This window comes from Anser cygnoides, chromosome 8 (assembly GCF_040182565.1).
Source record: "Anser cygnoides isolate HZ-2024a breed goose chromosome 8, Taihu_goose_T2T_genome, whole genome shotgun sequence".
NCBI classification, from domain to species: Eukaryota; Metazoa; Chordata; class Aves; order Anseriformes; family Anatidae; genus Anser; species Anser cygnoides.
This window is the reverse complement of record NC_089880.1, coordinates 1,864,020-1,881,207: the sequence shown is the minus strand read 5'-3', so window position 1 is coordinate 1,881,207 and position 17,188 is coordinate 1,864,020. Positions and strand designations below refer to the sequence as shown.

At 36.5% G+C, this 17,188-nt stretch overlaps 1 protein-coding gene across 1 annotated transcript in view; it reads right to left on the bottom strand.

Moving 5' to 3' along the window:
- The window catches only part of RPAP2 (RNA polymerase II associated protein 2), a 37,104-nt gene that overhangs the window by 9,176 nt on the left and 10,740 nt on the right, over positions 1 to 17,188 (bottom strand). Inside the window, exons 10-11 of the mRNA XM_048067074.2 lie at positions 16,879 to 16,959; positions 9,075 to 9,143 (exon numbers count right to left, since the gene is read on the bottom strand). Coding sequence (XP_047923031.1) covers positions 9,075 to 9,143; positions 16,879 to 16,959 — 150 coding nt within the window. The remainder of the gene's footprint in view (positions 1 to 9,074; positions 9,144 to 16,878; positions 16,960 to 17,188) is intronic.

Sequence of the window (17,188 nt, the reverse complement as noted above, 5' to 3'; positions counted from 1 at the left end):
CATGATCACAACAATTTCTATGCAGATGAGAGTAAGTTTACAAGTCTTATCATTGGACAATTATTTTAACCTTTGGAATGCAAGCATCGACACAGAATCCACTCCTATAATGTTCCTTCTGAACAAGTTTCCTGACCTTATGTATACACACATAAAACAAACTGAGTTCCCTTGGTAAGTGTCCTGGAAAGGAACTACACTTTTCAGAACATTCAGCGGATGGAAAATGATGTCACGTTCTCTGCCAGCATTTGCCAGATATATGCTGTTCCTGGAACATTAAGTAGTTGACTTCATTAAGTACTTGGGGAACACTGGTTTTCACACCCAGGCTTAGCCTGTCTAATAGGAAAGAAGATGACCAACACCCTGGAAATACTTTGGTGATACAATGCCAGTGAAAAAAATTCAAGGACAGGACTCCCTTAAAGCTATAACAATAATACGGAATGGTTCTATTTGCATCCTGTATTAAGGATTTTAGGAACTCTATTTTCAAATATTTGCTTATTTTAAAGTGACTACCACCACAAAATATCATACAGGTTCAGAAAACAAACAAACAAACCAAAAAAAACCACACCACAACAATTATTTGGGCAGTCTTGTATAAGACAGACCTTCCAGAAAATTTCTTTAACAGTGGATTAGAAAAACCTCTGTGGTTTCTTATCCTAAGTACTTTTCAGTTTAGCTGGATCAATGACTGTTTCACCATTTTGTGTTAGCAGATATGACTGCAGAATGATTATTTAAATACCTAATCCAGTACTGTACCCACCTTTGCATCACCACGTTCCAAGTTATTACTACAATGTTAGTTCACAGAAACAAAGTATCAGAACTTAGTAATACCGTGTGCCGTTTAAAGCCCATTCAAACAAGGAATTGTTCCAAAAGGTTTCAATTTAGCTTACTTAGCTGCATAAATCCAAGGCAATAAAATGTTCACAATATAAGCCCAGAAGAAAAGAAATCACTATCAGCTGTTTCCCCTCTAACAAATCTAAGTTTCTTAGGTACACATTTCAAGGACAGGCCTTGTTTAAAGAGCTCCATTTATGTGAAGTCTGTTTCCTGCTAACCAGCTGACAGATCACGGGTACTTCTCAGTTCTAGTGTTTGCTCCCACATTTTTCCCTCTTTTTCAACTTGGCCAAAAATTTAAACGTAATACATTTAAAATTTATTTTAAAATTGATCCTTTCATCCTTTTCGGTCTTCTATTCCTTAAATTTTATGGTCCACAAAGTTTTCCTTTGACACCTCCCACATACTGCAATCTATGCCATTGAAGTCCTTGGGTTACTTAGCTACATGAAATTAAGCACAGGTATAAGTCACAGTGAAATTAACAAATACTAAGATCTAAGCTTTAGAAAGCCTGAACCTTTTAAGTGCTTTGTAAAATTTTGTAAATTATTGGGCACATACAGTGAGACAATTTAATATCTAAAAGATTTATGTATCAACCTGGTGCATTTTATGAATTCAGTATTATTTCACATACATCCATTTTTGCAGTTGCTGGGTTTTTATTGCTGCCACACACTGGCAGTCTATTCCCATCAAGTCATTATCTCAATGTTATGAAAAAAAAACCCACACTAAAAAAACAACAACACTTCAATAAAGATTAAATCAGAAATATGCTGTCATACAGTTGGAACAGCTACAACGTAATGTGCTTAGGTAAATAATTTGCCAATACTTGACTTTATAAAATGTACTCACCTGTACTCAGTTACCACGGAAACAATGATCATAAAATTGACCATAGTTTAGTTTCAGAACTTTCTTACACTGTAACTTGATTATCTGCCTTTCAGTCCAACATACAAATCAAACACCTGGAATAATGCAGCTGAGTAAAGACACATGCTAGGAATAGATTTGCTTCAACTGTGTTCAATTTTTTTTCTTTCAGAAGTTAAACATATGAACTCCCCAAAAAGACTGTATTTTCTGCCTGTTTTCATAAATATGAAAGGAACACATTTCAGAAAATACTGTACATTTTTCACTTTCTGTCTTTACGTTCTATATCAGGACCAGAACTTTATTGCCAGAGTGGATCAGGACACTTGGTGTCAAAATGCTTTTATGTCTCAAGAAGTAACAAACTAAGGAGAAGTACAAATTTTCTTTGTACTCATTTCCTACATTAGTAGGGAATGAAAACAAATCTTCAGTTCATCAATGTACTACTCACTATCATTTATCGTATCAAAACGCATTTCTTTCCTTTCTGAATTAATTAGTTGTAACCTCTTCCTCCCTCCAAATTTTTCATGCCTCTAAGTAATTTTCAGTTTCTCTCTGGTTACTATAGAGTATTATAGAAACACCAACACTCTACAACATAACATTATCCATATAAAAGCTAATGAAATGCATCTCTGTTCATTTCCCCCAACTGACATAGATCTTTGATGCATGGGTCTTTGAGTAGTTACCGGGATTACTGCTCTGATCCAAGCAAATTATAACTTTGCTCAGTTATTCAACTAATTTTGTTTTCCAAGACGTAATTCATTCATAAAGCCACTTTTCTTCTTCATGCTTTTCCATCATTTGCAGGATTCCTTCTCCTTAAAAAAATGTTATTTACTTTGTAATAAAAACACTTGTGTGCCATGTCAGGTCTGACACTTTTAACAGCAATACAACAAAAGAAACCTGCATCCCCAAAATGAAGTACTGTCTTTTTAGATAGTCTATCTTTCTGTCTTGCATTATAACGTTTTACATTTCATAATCTGCATCAAGCACCATAAGGAGAAAACTGGTAAGATCTTTGAAAGATACTGTTCGTTTGGGGATTTTCTATAATCAAAGTTTTTCTGTTATAGGGGTTCCAGAAGAGTTAAGTAATGCAACACTTCTACTTTGGGCACAGTTTATTTCAGACCTGAAAGAACAACAGGACACATCTCTTAGGCTAACAGTGGTATTGTTATGACACTCTGCATAGCACAAAACAAATTAATCTAGAACCCATGCTAGAAATTATACTGGTACAGAATAACAGGAGATCACATTCTAAGAAGCGGTAGTAACCGTTCAATGATGTATACCTCTGAATTTATTTGTTTGTTGTTCAGAAACAACAAGCCAAATAAACATTGATTTGCATCTTATGATGCAAAGTTTCCTGTAAGTCAAAAACATCATCTGTATATTATGTCCCCAGCAAATGTAACTTCGGAAAGTTTACCAAGATAAAGTTAAAACTCTGAAAATAAACGATGTGTTTGTGTGTCAGTCATGTTTTTCTTCTAACAGATGGGTAATGTTTCATAGTAAAAAAAAAAGTTTGCATTGAATGTATTAAGATTAATTATTAATAAGGAAGCAAGTATATTTTCATAAGGCTAGAGCTTCAGGACTCAGTTGCAAAATTAACAGCTCAGTTTGCACAGTGGTTGAAGTTAAAATATGTTTAAAACTAAGTTTAGGGCAGCTGATAAAGGTGTTGTATTACTCACAATGCCATACTTGCATTATCCGTTCAGAACTGCCTATATTACAGAGTAACTGTACAATTTACTCTACTATGACATTACTTCCAATAAGCAAAGCTGTATGCAGCAATTATAGAAGGAGAGAAAATATGACATTAAAAAAGAACTCTGCTGAATATATATCTTTTCAAGAAACATAAATTTAAGACAGTTCTGTCTCTAATAGGGCTGGGCACTTTTTCTGATCTGCTTGATCAGCACATAGTTGTGGCACGAAGTTCAATAGGACATGAACTCCACTGACCAAGTAAGCTCCCCAAAGAGTCAGCACGATAAAAATGTCTTCCAAAATCAGGCATGCTATCTTTCAGAGGGATGAAAAAGAAGCTGCAACAGAAATCTTTTGTTTACTCATACAAAAGGCAAAAATGGAGTGGCAGAGGAAAGTACTTTCCCTAGTACCCTTCTTTTAATTCATAAACCACAAGTACATTTGGAATATAAAGTTCCCAAGGGCAACTAAATAAGAAGCTCCAAAACCCGCTAGCGACACGCAAAGGTCCAGGACACAGCGTGTGCTAAGGCTCCACTCCTGCTGATGAGACCAAGGACCAGAACCATAAAGGGGAACTAATTACCCTGGATTCACCCCAGACAGTTTGCACTGGGTATAGTACTTCCAAATATCCCATTCAAGAGGCTATCCACAAGAAATACTAGAGTGGAAAAAGACTGCAGCTGTTACGTATGTTGCACTGAAATACAGACAGACGGTCACTTTCTTGTACACCAGTGCTAGCAACACAGCGCTTTTTTGTATGGGGAGAAACACCTCTTTCAAATTGTTTAGGTTTCTTCTTCTTCTCTTTTCTCCCTTACAAATGAAGAAGATATTTCATTAATTTTCATGTTGGCACTATTAACATCCCAATGAGCAACCCTGCAAATCCCTCAAAATACCATTCTATATATATATTTCCCAAGTAATACTGCAACACGCTAGGAGGAAGTAAAGTAACACTGATCTCCTGCACAACATGCTAAATAAGCAGATTGAGTTTGCTTAGGAAGTGCTGATAAGTAAGAACTGCTTAACAGAAAACATATTTGAGTTCACACGTACCCAAATGACAATCTAAAATTATAAAGAGAATAAAAGGGAAGAATGACATTTATTTATTTATTTATTTATTTTTACCATGTTCAAAAAACTTGCCTTTTCTCTATCTCATACAGAAATATGACTCTACAGATTGTGACCGAGAGTAGGGACAAAGACTGGGACAAAATTCAAATGCTTTTATAAAAAGAAAGGCTTTTTGGATTTTTGATCCTGCAAACTCTGTTTCAGAATGGGAAATAATTATATTTCTAGCTCAATGAGGAATGACTTTTCTCAACTGGAACCTATTTTCTATCATCAGACTTGCCAAATAAAGCATCATCCAGCTGATCTGTATGTGGTTTCTGTAGGAAAAAGCCTATCTATAAGTGCACTTTTTACAGTCACTCTGCAAATCTGATTCATATCCGATATGTGTTAGTACATTTCAGACATTCAGATGAGAACACAGTAGAGATATCACAAACATCTGAATTCCTCTTAAAATAATGCAGAAATGTCAGTGTTGAGCAATAGACATACTCTTGGTGTGCAAAGAAATAAAAAAACGTACTTGAACCCAAGATTCTCCAGTTCCTGAACTGTTATCTCCAAGAGAGTAAACCTCTAGAGTACATCTCCACATGACACATTTATCTAAAGTGGCTGCACACATATAACGATGGCTTTTGTTTTGTGATCATGTTCATTTTGAGTTTGTTTAAATACTACAGCCCAATGCATATACACTAATCCCAGAACATTCTGAAATGTTTCAAAGCTTTTAGCAGGAGGAACCTCTTGCATAGGCTTTGTAGATGAAGCTGACCACAGTTCACTGGAACCAGCCAGCTCAGATAAGTAAGATGAAAGCAGACATTTCCTGAAAATATCTTGAAAGCTTTCCATTAGACTGTACCAGGGGTATACACTAAAAACAGCAAGTGCCCATGCTTGTATAGCAACCAATCTTCCCACTGCTTTCTCCATTCTTTCTTGACTACTGTATGTGTACCTATTATCTGCTTCAATTTGTTATCTTGCAAAGTTCTTTTGGGGAAAAAAGATATAATTTCTGTATTCTAGTTCACATTTCAAAGTCATTACTATAACATAAAATTCTGCTTAACATACTAAATATTACAACAGGAAGACACAGGAATCTACTACTGCCAACTGGCAAATAAATAAGAAATTTTTTCTACAGATCATTTTTAAGGAGTTACCCACTCCATGGTAGGTATGAATGCAATTATTTGAATGTAACTCTCCGGCTGTTGAAGTATACTCTAGAAAAGTCGATACAGCATTGCTGAAAGTGCTGGTCACAAAGACAGTAGTGCCTCAAGCTACATTTTCAACAGAGGCTCAGACTGGCTGTTCATATTTTATACCATAGTTTGATTGAATAAATCCAGCTGTTCACTAGAAAGAAGAAATGCACCACTGTTGGGATCTCCATCATTTTATAAATTTTAGAAAGATAGTCACACTGTCTAGTTTCAGGTACTTTCCTTTAGAACAATTAATTGAATGCCCAGATTTTTTTACTAGTCAATAGACTTAAGGGTGTGTAAGTACTTAGAATAATTTTTGAAGACCAGCAGACTCTAAAGGGAGCCCAGGTCTTATTTAAGCACCAAAATTAGGTGTTGTTACTATCCTACACATGGTATCCTACAAAGATTTAATCCACACGCACTTAATGAAAAGAGGATAGCACTATCATAACATAATACGAAGTATTAAGCAGTGATGACACTTTAAGTCGATACCATTGTAATGATAATAGTGATTCTGCCCAGTAGCATACCTCAAAAAGTGTCAGGGCACTCTGAAATTGCACTGTGAAGTTGAGTACGCTGTATGAGTCCTCAGCTGTATATGAGAAGGAAGTGGTGAGCCACAATATCAATGCACAAAACGGGGTGCAAGTGCAACAGTTGCTACTTGAAACAAAACAACTCTGCCCCCTTCCAAACAAGCAAAAATACTTGAGGTCTTCGTAGTTTCTCTTGATGTATACCCTGAAATCCCATGCTCACTCTGCCTTTTTTTGGTCTGTGTTCTCAAACATCCTGCACCACAGGGTATGTGTAATATGGTCTTTTGTCCTGATGGAAAGAAGTAGTATTACCTTATTTCAGGGTCTTGCTTATTTACTCCACTGTTTAGCGTTAGGAGTAAAATGGCCATCCTGTGTCTGGGACTAGATGAAGACGTGAACACATGTCCTGCAAAGGTTCTCCTCATCAGCTACAGAAGCTAGTAAAAAGGCATTCTGACTCAGGCCCCATATAACTCCTCAATCTAAGTGACATTACATCTGCTGCAACATGCATCATCATTCAGTGTAGTGACGGGGAGGCTGCAGAGGATTTAACAGATTATAATCCTTTTTTGTGAGCACCATCAGTAAGATAGGGTTGATTCCCTAGCAGACTATAGGAGGTGACAAAGGCCCACAATCTGAAGATCTGTTTGTGAGGATCTTGGCCAGGTTTCTGGAAAAAGTACTCAGTAGCTTTTCTCCTAACACGTCTATCTTCCACTATATCCTCAAGTTTGATTATCATTTCCAAGTCATGAAGCATGTTGCATCCTTTCCGGAAAGGTCAAAACTGGACATTTAATCTTCATAGAGAAACCTAACACTCATTCTACACCGTCTACATTTTTCCCACAGTCTCTCCTAAGAGGAGGCCAGGAGAAGTTGTTTGAAATCTGAAGATTATATGACCTTGCAAGAATCTTAGAGTGAGTTGAAATCAAATGCAGTTTTATTTGTGATTTAACTAGAATAGTATTAGAAATTTAACTAGAATAGTATTAGAGGTAAAATCCACTCTACTTTGGGATCGAATACAACCTATTTGTTTAGGGGTGGGCCCTTAGAAAGCCAAGGTAAAACAAGACTTGGTTCTCTGCTTCTACTACCAAGACTGCCTGCTACTTGTAGAACATTTTAAAACAACTGTAAAACAATCATTAGGTATGTAAACATTTAGAGCTCATCATCTGCAGCAGAGACCAGCAACATATTTTAACTTCTTAGCAAAAGAATCACAATTTCCTTAAATGTACGAAACTACTTGAAAAATTCGTAAGATCTGTTTCACAAATTACCAATTCAACCATAAGAATATATAGTAAAAATGACAAAAGATTTGTTCTTATAGTTGATAAAATATTTATGCCAAGGCATTCAAGTAAAGTTACTTTCTGTGTTCTGATTTAATGAATCATTTGAGCAGTATCTGGCTGGGTGACACAGATGTAAGGCTCGCTGAAGCCTACTCTAATGCCTACTAGTACAGCCTTCCTTGGGACAGTAAAGCCAGAACAATGTGTCAGACTGCAGTAATATCAAAGAAAGTAAGTGCAGTACTGGGGACGCTGTGAGGTTGGCCCACAACACTTCTTGACCTCTGAATGTCTGTAAGTACTTCTGTGTCCTACTGGCTCCAGTGACCCAGGAAACCCAGCAGCAGCAGCACGGTAATAAACAGTCTCTGAAATAAGATTTCTGCAATCTTGTAATTCAAGCTGAAAGACATACAAGGCTTGCTTGATGGTTTAACCCTACTGAAAGGCAGGGCCTGACACTATGTGAAACCACCAGTGATTTCTTAAAAGGTGAGCTAATGTTAAATGTTTAATATGAATGTCTGAGATAACTGTTTTATACACCGCAGAGTTTATATCCTTAACCTCAGAGAGGTACATTAATTTGGAAAATAGAAATTAAGGAACGTATTTGAAGCATATGACTACAGCTTTTATAATTCATGCCTGAGCATACAAGTTTACTGAAATACACTATAATAAAAACAAACTTCCAGTTAGTAAAACCCTTGGAAAGCATGTAGAACAAAGCTGAGGAGGACTTTAGGCACTTCAGTATCATAATCTTAAGCATAAAACTAATCCACATAAAATAAAATACTGTGTCCCAACGTTGCTTTCAGGAAGTCAGAGCTGCTTAAAAAGCTTTCCCTTGCCAAACAAATTTGCTAGATTATTCAAATAAACACAAGTAGAAGCACGCCATATCTTTATGGAAGTAATTTGACTTTAATTGTGAAAGTAAAATCTCTTAAGAAATTAGAAGTAAAATGGGAAACTATAACAATTATGCTGCATCCAAATAACGCGTGTCATTATATCCTACTGTCAGACAAGGGAAGAAAGTCTGGCATTACTGAATAGAAGAAAGTGAAGTACCCTCTTCCTTCCTCCCACCATTCTTCTTTAAAAATACATACATACATACATACATATATATATATATATATACATATATATATATTTAAATAACATTAAGCTTGTCCACTGTTAACTTGTTGTTCCAGATAATTCATTTCATTTGCATAAAAGAATATTTCTGTTGATTCCCCCAGTCAATTACAAGAAATATTTTCTCTCTTTTATCTGAAAATTAAATCTCATCTTAATAGGCCAGTTAAGACAGCTGTGTGTAAGAATATTTGACATTAAAGGGTACTTACACAGATAACAGAACGATAGCAATTAGAGTCCATTCAGGCATTTTGTGAATAATGTTTCTGTTCGTTAACCTGTAATAATTTAAAAAAAAATAAAAAAATCAGCACATTTCAAAGTGAAAGTAAACAGATTTTAATTGCTGAATTAGAAGTCTACCATTAAAAGACTTAGTATGCAGAGTTACGATGTGGAAATTACAGCTCTGTCTGAGCAAGTCACCAACTTTCAGGAATCTGTTTCTTCATATCCTGTAACAAAGGATTTATACAAGTCCCAATATCTGTCTTTGTTCCACATGAAAGCTGGATGGGGAAGACTGAACAGAAGCTAATTCTTTGAATTCACAATCTTGGCTGCTGTGAGGGCTCAACTGTCCCTGACACCCAAAGGGACGTTCTCAGGAACCACACATACACTTTCTGCGAAGATGGGCCTTCCTACACTGTTTCCCCTGTTAGTTTCAGATCCAGATTTGCTGTAAAAGCTAATGTTGCAGAAATAGACTGGATTTTAAGATACTGGGGGACAGTACTCTGATGATCCTTGTTATTAAAATGAAAATCTAGAATTCTAACTTATGCAATGGGAGCCAGGGCAGATAAAAGAGCAAGAAAAGGTGTGAATCAAGAACCACACAGCTGCTCAACAACAAGACCACTACATTTTATACCCACTGACTCACATGGTATAATTCCATAGTAAGACATTTTCTTTAACTCAAATGTTAATTTGACTTAAAACAATGCGTCAATTGTTACAGCTGCATTTAGGCATGTGTTTAGGATGAGCAATTTATGGAAAAGTCACAGCTCAAAAAGAAGCTGTGGCTATGTAGGCATCCAAAAAAAGCTAGCAGCATTAATTTTATTCAGACAGGTGCCGCCATATAGCAGAAATACTAATGGGTAAGTGCCTCAATATGTTTGCTTCCTTCTTGCTCTCCGCTTCCCCTCTCTGTAGACTTGCATAAATTCAGACACAGGAAGAAGCTACCCTGTTATTAACACAGGTCTACAGGCACTGGTGAAGCTGGGAGACAGTTAAAAGGTCTGGGAGTAAACCACTTTCCTAAAAATTGGTATTTCACCTGCTCCATCAGGGGCTGTTTACCAGTGTTCATTACGAGAGGGGACACAGTGAGGGTTGAGAACATCGCCCACTGCAGAGGTAGGAGAATAGGTTTCTATAACATGTTCAAGGTTCAGTTTAGGAGAAGAGACATTGTTTTAGACATTTCAAAGGAAGACATGATTCCTTGAAGTTTTAAATGCACTGTGGCAGCTGGCAGAAATACATGATTTAGAAGTCACATATGGAAAACTATGTGGCAGCATTAGCTGTAAAAGTTGGCAGCCTAGCCATAGGGGCTTTATCACCAGATCCCTTACCAGCTCTGACAATTTTATCACAATATTACTAACTAAACATCATTATGGTAGCAAGACAGATGCTCATGACACAGCTTATGTTAGCTCCCAAAATAATAATAATAATAATAAAAAAATCAAATGTTAACTGTGCCTCTATTTCCTTACTAGGACATGGCTGCATTCAGAGTGTAGGCACATCCCTTCTCCTGGTGGTGTATGATAAATTCAGCTTCAGGAGCAGACCAGAATGCTACTGTGCTCAAGGGATCCCAAAGCACAGCAATGACCATGCAGATCATTTAGACATTTAGGTTTCTAGACTAGGAACTTAAGTCTTTTTTTTTTTTTCCTTCTTACTCCAAACACAAGTTATAAAATGAAATACCTCACAACAAATTCAATTCCACGGTATTCTTCCCTCAGTAAGATTTTTTAAATTATTTTTAATCTCTTTGGGAAAATATGCAGTTACCAAAAAAAACCAAACCCAACACCTTCAAAGGTGGAAAAACAGACGTGCTCATACTTGCCATTGTTAAAATTCAACTTTTATTTTCTATTTTTTGAAAAATTCTAGCCAGTTATATTCAAAATAATCATTAAAAATAGTTATGAAGGTGTTTTAAAGGATTGTTTTCCTTTTTTCAGAAATATATTCAAAAACATATTTTTAAGAATAGTAATGAACAAAGCAATATTATCCTGTTTTCCTCCTCAAATCTCCAAGTTTTCCAACCAAAGTAAGATTTTGAAGCAATGATTACTCAAATAGTACCTTAACTGCCCTAGTTTTGTTAAATGATGAAAGGAAAAGCAGTGTATTATACTACATGTATAGGAATTATCATGTCAAACTAGAACCAATAATTTTGGTAAATATAGATGATTTTTGCTATTAAAAGATGCATGTCTACCAATTACTATTTGAAATAGCTAATGGCAGTAGCTGGCAACAAAGCTGTTTCATTTTTCTGGTTATAGAAAAAGAAACAAAACAAAGGCTGAAGGTCTTGACTCAATATTGATGACAGTGATAAACACTACCAAGAAATGCCTGATGGAATCATCTTGACAGGCAATTCATATGTAACATTCCAGTTAATCTGCTATGATAAGACACAATGGAAGAGACAGATCCAAATCACCGGGGAAAACTCTGTCAAATAGAGAAAGCAGCTTTATTTCAATGCTCTACAAGGAGTTATTATTGATTAGAGCACAGGAAGGTGTCATTCTTGTACACAAACTGAGAGATGCAGTTATTTGTGTCAATTAACTCTTATTCAATGTTAGTATTGATTGGCAAGGTCTCAACACTAGTCACTGCCATCAATATGCTATTTATGAAGGAGGTAGTCCTAAGACAGATAACCAGCAGCATGTGGCAGTACAGATCTGCTGATGTACCTGTCACTGGACTGGATGAAGTGAGGCTTCCACAACCTTTCATTACAACACCTGTCCTAAAGCTCTTGTGCAACTGAAAAAAAAAAAAAACAAAAAACCTCACACATTTTAGGCAGATCAGACTAAAGCTGGCAACCTACAGGTGTAAACCCTTAAATAATACAGAGCAGAGGAAGGGCAGTCACTTTCAAGAACATGCTGTGTGTCAACACCAAGGCCTCTGAAGAGTAAAGCTTTCAGAAAACAGGAAAGTGCAAGTCCTCTGTAAAAATGGTTCATTAATTCTTTGTCTTGCTTCTGTCCAAAATTGTTACTTCAGAACAATCCTTGAAAGACGGGAGAAAAAGGTCACTAGATTTCTGTCATACACATACTATGGAAATGTTAAAACACTACAAAAGTTTGGGTACATGATTTGGGATTTGCAGTGAAATATTTTCTGTTAGAGTTTGGCTAAATTTTCCCACACCTACCCAAAGAAAGAAAACAATATACAACTTTTCAGAAGAGAACATCTCCACTTTCTTAGGCTTTGTAGTAATGGATAGGTAAGCCAAGAGTCCTGGATGCTCCCAAATAGCTGTGTGGGTTGCTTAACTGGTAGTTTATGGGTGTTGTATTTTGCCCCTGCACAGCTTGTGGGAGGAAGATGCACTATAGCTGGACTTAACTGCTTCCCTCATCCATTAGGCAATATGACCCACAAAGCAGTTCTAATGCTGTATGAAGAAGCTCAGACTGAGCAGATTAATCAAAGTGGCACAAATTGACAAATAAAGCACTAAAAAGTAAGATGCAGACAAATTCCCTTTCGAATCTCCTCCCAGTACCTGACTGGAGCCCAGCCTGCAAAGAAAGTCAACTCTAATACAGAAGCTTTGGGAGTACAGGGGAGTCCAAGGTTGAAGTAAGCAGTAAATGAAAAAGTAAACCCAAAAATGACACAAAAAGAGCACACAAGTCGGTCCTACTTCTTTTCCTTCGGTTGGCTTCCCATTCAATTTCTGTCAGCTGCTGATTTTGCTAGCAGAACTCCATTAGCAACGATGGCCTGATCTGTAACCAGTACTTGCTGTGGCAGCAAATTTAAGCACATCCATAAAAGCCCTATGCTAGAATTTGGACAGGTACTTCAGGAAACTTGAATTTATAGGAAGGAAACTCTCAGCAATGCAGGTGCTCAACACCTCAGCAGGATTACATTTTCTGAGACTTCTAGGAAACAATTTGATAACAGGAACACAGTCCAACAAGAAATGGCAGATAGACAAAAAGATTATTGTGCAGAGTAATTAACACCTCCCCTCCTCCCCCTGATCAGGTCCACAGCATCAGATATTACAAAAAAGATGAAAAAAAAAGCAACTGGTTAACATAAAATAATCTTTGCTAAATGTATTTTCTTTATAACCATTTATAAACTAATCCTGAGTATTCTTTCCTTTTCTAAACATTTGTTTATACAATCGAACTTTGTTGCAAGGTAAAGTTGTCAGCATCTTTGCAAACAAAGCAGCCTTTTCACTCACACATCTATATTCCTCGATGTAGGGATATGTTATTAATGTCAGTTCAAGAATCTGACCTCCTAGTTTGGCCATTTGCCTGTTCTGTAAGACAGACTTCATGGATGAGGATGTTCAAGTTGTAACTTTAGAGAAGCTCAGCTACCTATAATTTTTCAAAAGCTTGCACTAATATGGGCAAAGTTGTAATTTTACTAACCCAGGTTAGCACAGGCAAATATGAAAGAAACATAATCTATGCTTCAAGCTTCAGCTAGAAAAATTTAAACATAAAACCCAGCTCTCCTCTACCCCCTGAAGAAGAGCAGCATATTTCCATGCTGAAGTATAATTCAGTTTGATGATCATGAGCAAAAATGGCCTGCTATTTTAAGTTTAAATTTTCTTTAGAAGAAGCCCATTTAATTTTTATCTGCTGCTTTAGAAACAGCTCTACACTAATTACTCTGACTGATCAAGATTTAACACAAGTTAGCTCAAGTTTAACACAGGATAAATACTCTAGATGTGTTAACAAACACTGTTACATCCCATCCTATCTGGCTGTAATGGTGTGCTGCACTGGCACTTCAGCCATGGAAACCCATAATCTGCTGTGCTGAAGAGAAAAGGTCATCGACCGTCTGGTACTTCCACATTTCCACAGAAAACCCTGACTACAATGAAGTATTACTGAGTTGAAACTCAGAATCTAAAATTCCACTTAATAAAGGGTAATAAGCAAAAGCCTATTAGTGAATATAGACTAGATAACATACACTCATTATACATATTTTAAAAGCTAAAATACTGTCTTGTAAACAAGACAAAGCCTGTAATAGAAAATCATGAACACATCTTTAAGAAACAGCTGTCACTAGCATTGTGAGAGTTCATTGTCAATAACAAGCTCCATAAAATGAATTAAAATATTTACAACCATAAGATACAACAGAAATTCTATTTTTAATATACAACATTAAGCTTTAAAAAATAAAATAAATCATACATTCACAAACAATGCAAGTTAGCCTCAATTTCTATATAAATAGCTAATTTTGTCTTGATCTTTTAAGAAAATGCCCTTACACCCTCTGGAGAATTATTTGACATCTCAGTTTTCGTAACAAAAGCTTACAGGCGCTGAGGGACTCTGTTTGGGAAGAGCTCTAACCATTCTAAAATGTCTCCTGAGATCCCTCTAGTGTGTTTCCCAGCAGTGGTGATTGAATAAAATGTTGCCCAAAGGAGGCTGAACTGCACGTGTTCCTTTAAAAACCAATGGAGCTGAAAATTGTTGTTGCTTAGTTCACCACATGCTCTTTTACCCTTCTTCAGCTAAGCTCTACTACTGCCGTGTGTTTTATCTCCTTCCCTCTTCAGCAAGTTCTTCAGCCTGAAACATTTCTAACATGAAAAGCAAGGAACAGCACCAGCATTTGTCAGGGCTGCCTCCATAGTCATTAAGCATTTTAACCATATTAACAAAGAAAGTAACTTTTAAATTTCTAAACCCTACAAACAAATATCAGTCAAAAAAAAATCTCAGAATCCCTGCTAACACATTCAACTTAAAATCAGAGAGACCACTCATTAAGTAAATTTATATTTAAGTATAGAAATAGGGATTCAAACCTATGCCTTCTTCTAGACAGCTAGCTTTTTTTTTCCTGTTTTGTCAGCAGACTCTTCTGTATCACAAATGCAACAATCAGAAAGGGCTCAAAGGTTTTTATTACTTATTTCCTGTATTTTCATATTATTTTACTGTCAGCAACAATAACACTCCAATTATTTTGAGATGTACATAAAGGCACATACAAATTCTCGTGTAGTGCTCACAATTGTTGTCAGCCACCCTCCTCCCAAAAAGCAGAGTTTCTAAGCAATTTGTCTGGAATCTTCACAGCAAAAGAACCCCAAGAACTTGCTACCATTCCCTTCAACTTGCTCCTTAACAAAAGAGACTGAAAAATTAACTCATTCAGTGTTATCTGAAGGATCAGAAAGAGATCTGTGGAGAATTAAAAAATAGCAAATTATTGCTACATTAGCCAGGTCTCACACTTCCACTAAGAGATATTAACAATAACATTTTTGGATCAAAACCCAAATTAATTAGATTTGGTTCCATCCTGTAAATCCACATGTGTTTTTAAGTGCATATCTACGTTTTTAGAAGGCTATTTTGGCTTCAAGGCTCCTTTGCTATAAACTGCTTTTAAAACCTGATATCCAGGCCACATTATCTTTGAATAGCAAAAATAATTTGAAATATAAGTTCTGCTTTTGAGAACCTCCAGGTAACCTTCCTCCTTTTAATGTAAGCATACAAAAAGTAGACTGAAAAAGACCAAACAGTTTTTTCCAGTTCTATCACTACTAAGCATTTAGACTGCAGAGCAAGAAAAATGTGCAAAGTTTTAAGATACAAAGACCTTATTCAAAGAAACAGTATATATACAGTATATAGATGCCGCTCCAGTATAACCAAAAATATCTTTCCCAGTTCCAATGTTGTTAAAATAAAATCACAATTAAATGACTGCAATTGCAAAATCAAGTTCAAACACTAGGAACTCTTAAATAAGAGATCGTGCACAGTATCACCAGAAAGGAAAAGGAAATGATTATCTTCCATAGTAAAAAAAAAAAAAATCCAACATATATAGAAATCTGTGTTTTTGTGGCGTTCTTCCAGATATCAGATAAATCATGAAGAATTAGGTGGAGTTGGGTCTCTGTTCACCAAAGCCTAGATGTCTTGTTGCAAATACCGCAAGAATGAGCTTTGGTAATTTCACATGTAAACATCATGCAGTTTACTGGGGGGGGGGGGGGGGGAGTTCCAAGAGTGATAGCATACACAGAGTTAATAACTCTTGTTGCTCCTTTTTCTGACAATGCTGCAAGATGCAGGACATGATCCAGGTCTAAGATATAGGAGTTGTGGCCCAAACAAAACCTAAAAATGTTCAAAGAAGTTACCACAATTCTGATTTCCCTCTTTTCTTTAGTCCCAGTGTTTCCAAATACCCTCTTCAGTGCTTCTAATTGTGGTGACGGAGCATACCCTAGGTCTGTTTCCCCTTGAAATGGGCAAGACGGCTCAAGCTGGGCCTTCTTCCCAGCTGTAGAAGTTAGTGGTTAACAATTATTACTCACGTTAAAACCAGTTAGCCCAGCTACAGGGAGCCAGAGCAAAAGAAAGTGACAGATCTCAGAAACTCACGCTTAATAGGAGGTGATGAGGTAGCAGAACCTTTAAAAGACTCACCACCGTCCTCCAGAGACCACTGGCCTAGTTTTTAAAAATCTGCAAATACTCCTGGTGACCCAGCCACTGTCAGGAGCAAGGAAGGGCTCGTTAGTCCACAGGGAACGTGGCATTACCTACATGAACACACAGCCAGAAAAGGGAAAAATCTGCAGGGGGATCCTCTCTGTGCCCAAATCACAGATCATTCAACAGGATGTTTAATTAATCAATCAAGAAGAATCTCTAATTAAAGACCAATACTTACTGGAAAGTTTTCACAAGATTTTTTAGCTCTGTGTAAACGTCTCCTAGAGTAATCTGAAGAGGGCCCAAAACTGCAGGTAATCTAGAAGGCAAAAGACACTGGTTAATATATGTTTTCCTCTGCTTTTTTTTTTTTTCCCCTCAAGTTTTTAACTTCTTCTCTACCAGAACTCATTAAAGTAAATAGAAAAAGAAAAGGGTTATTTTTGTGCAATAGATCTGGCATGATGTTTATATTTCATATTTCTCTCAGTGGTGTTTGGGCAATACCTTCACTTTAAAACAGCTTGCTTGTATCAAGTTTAGTGTGA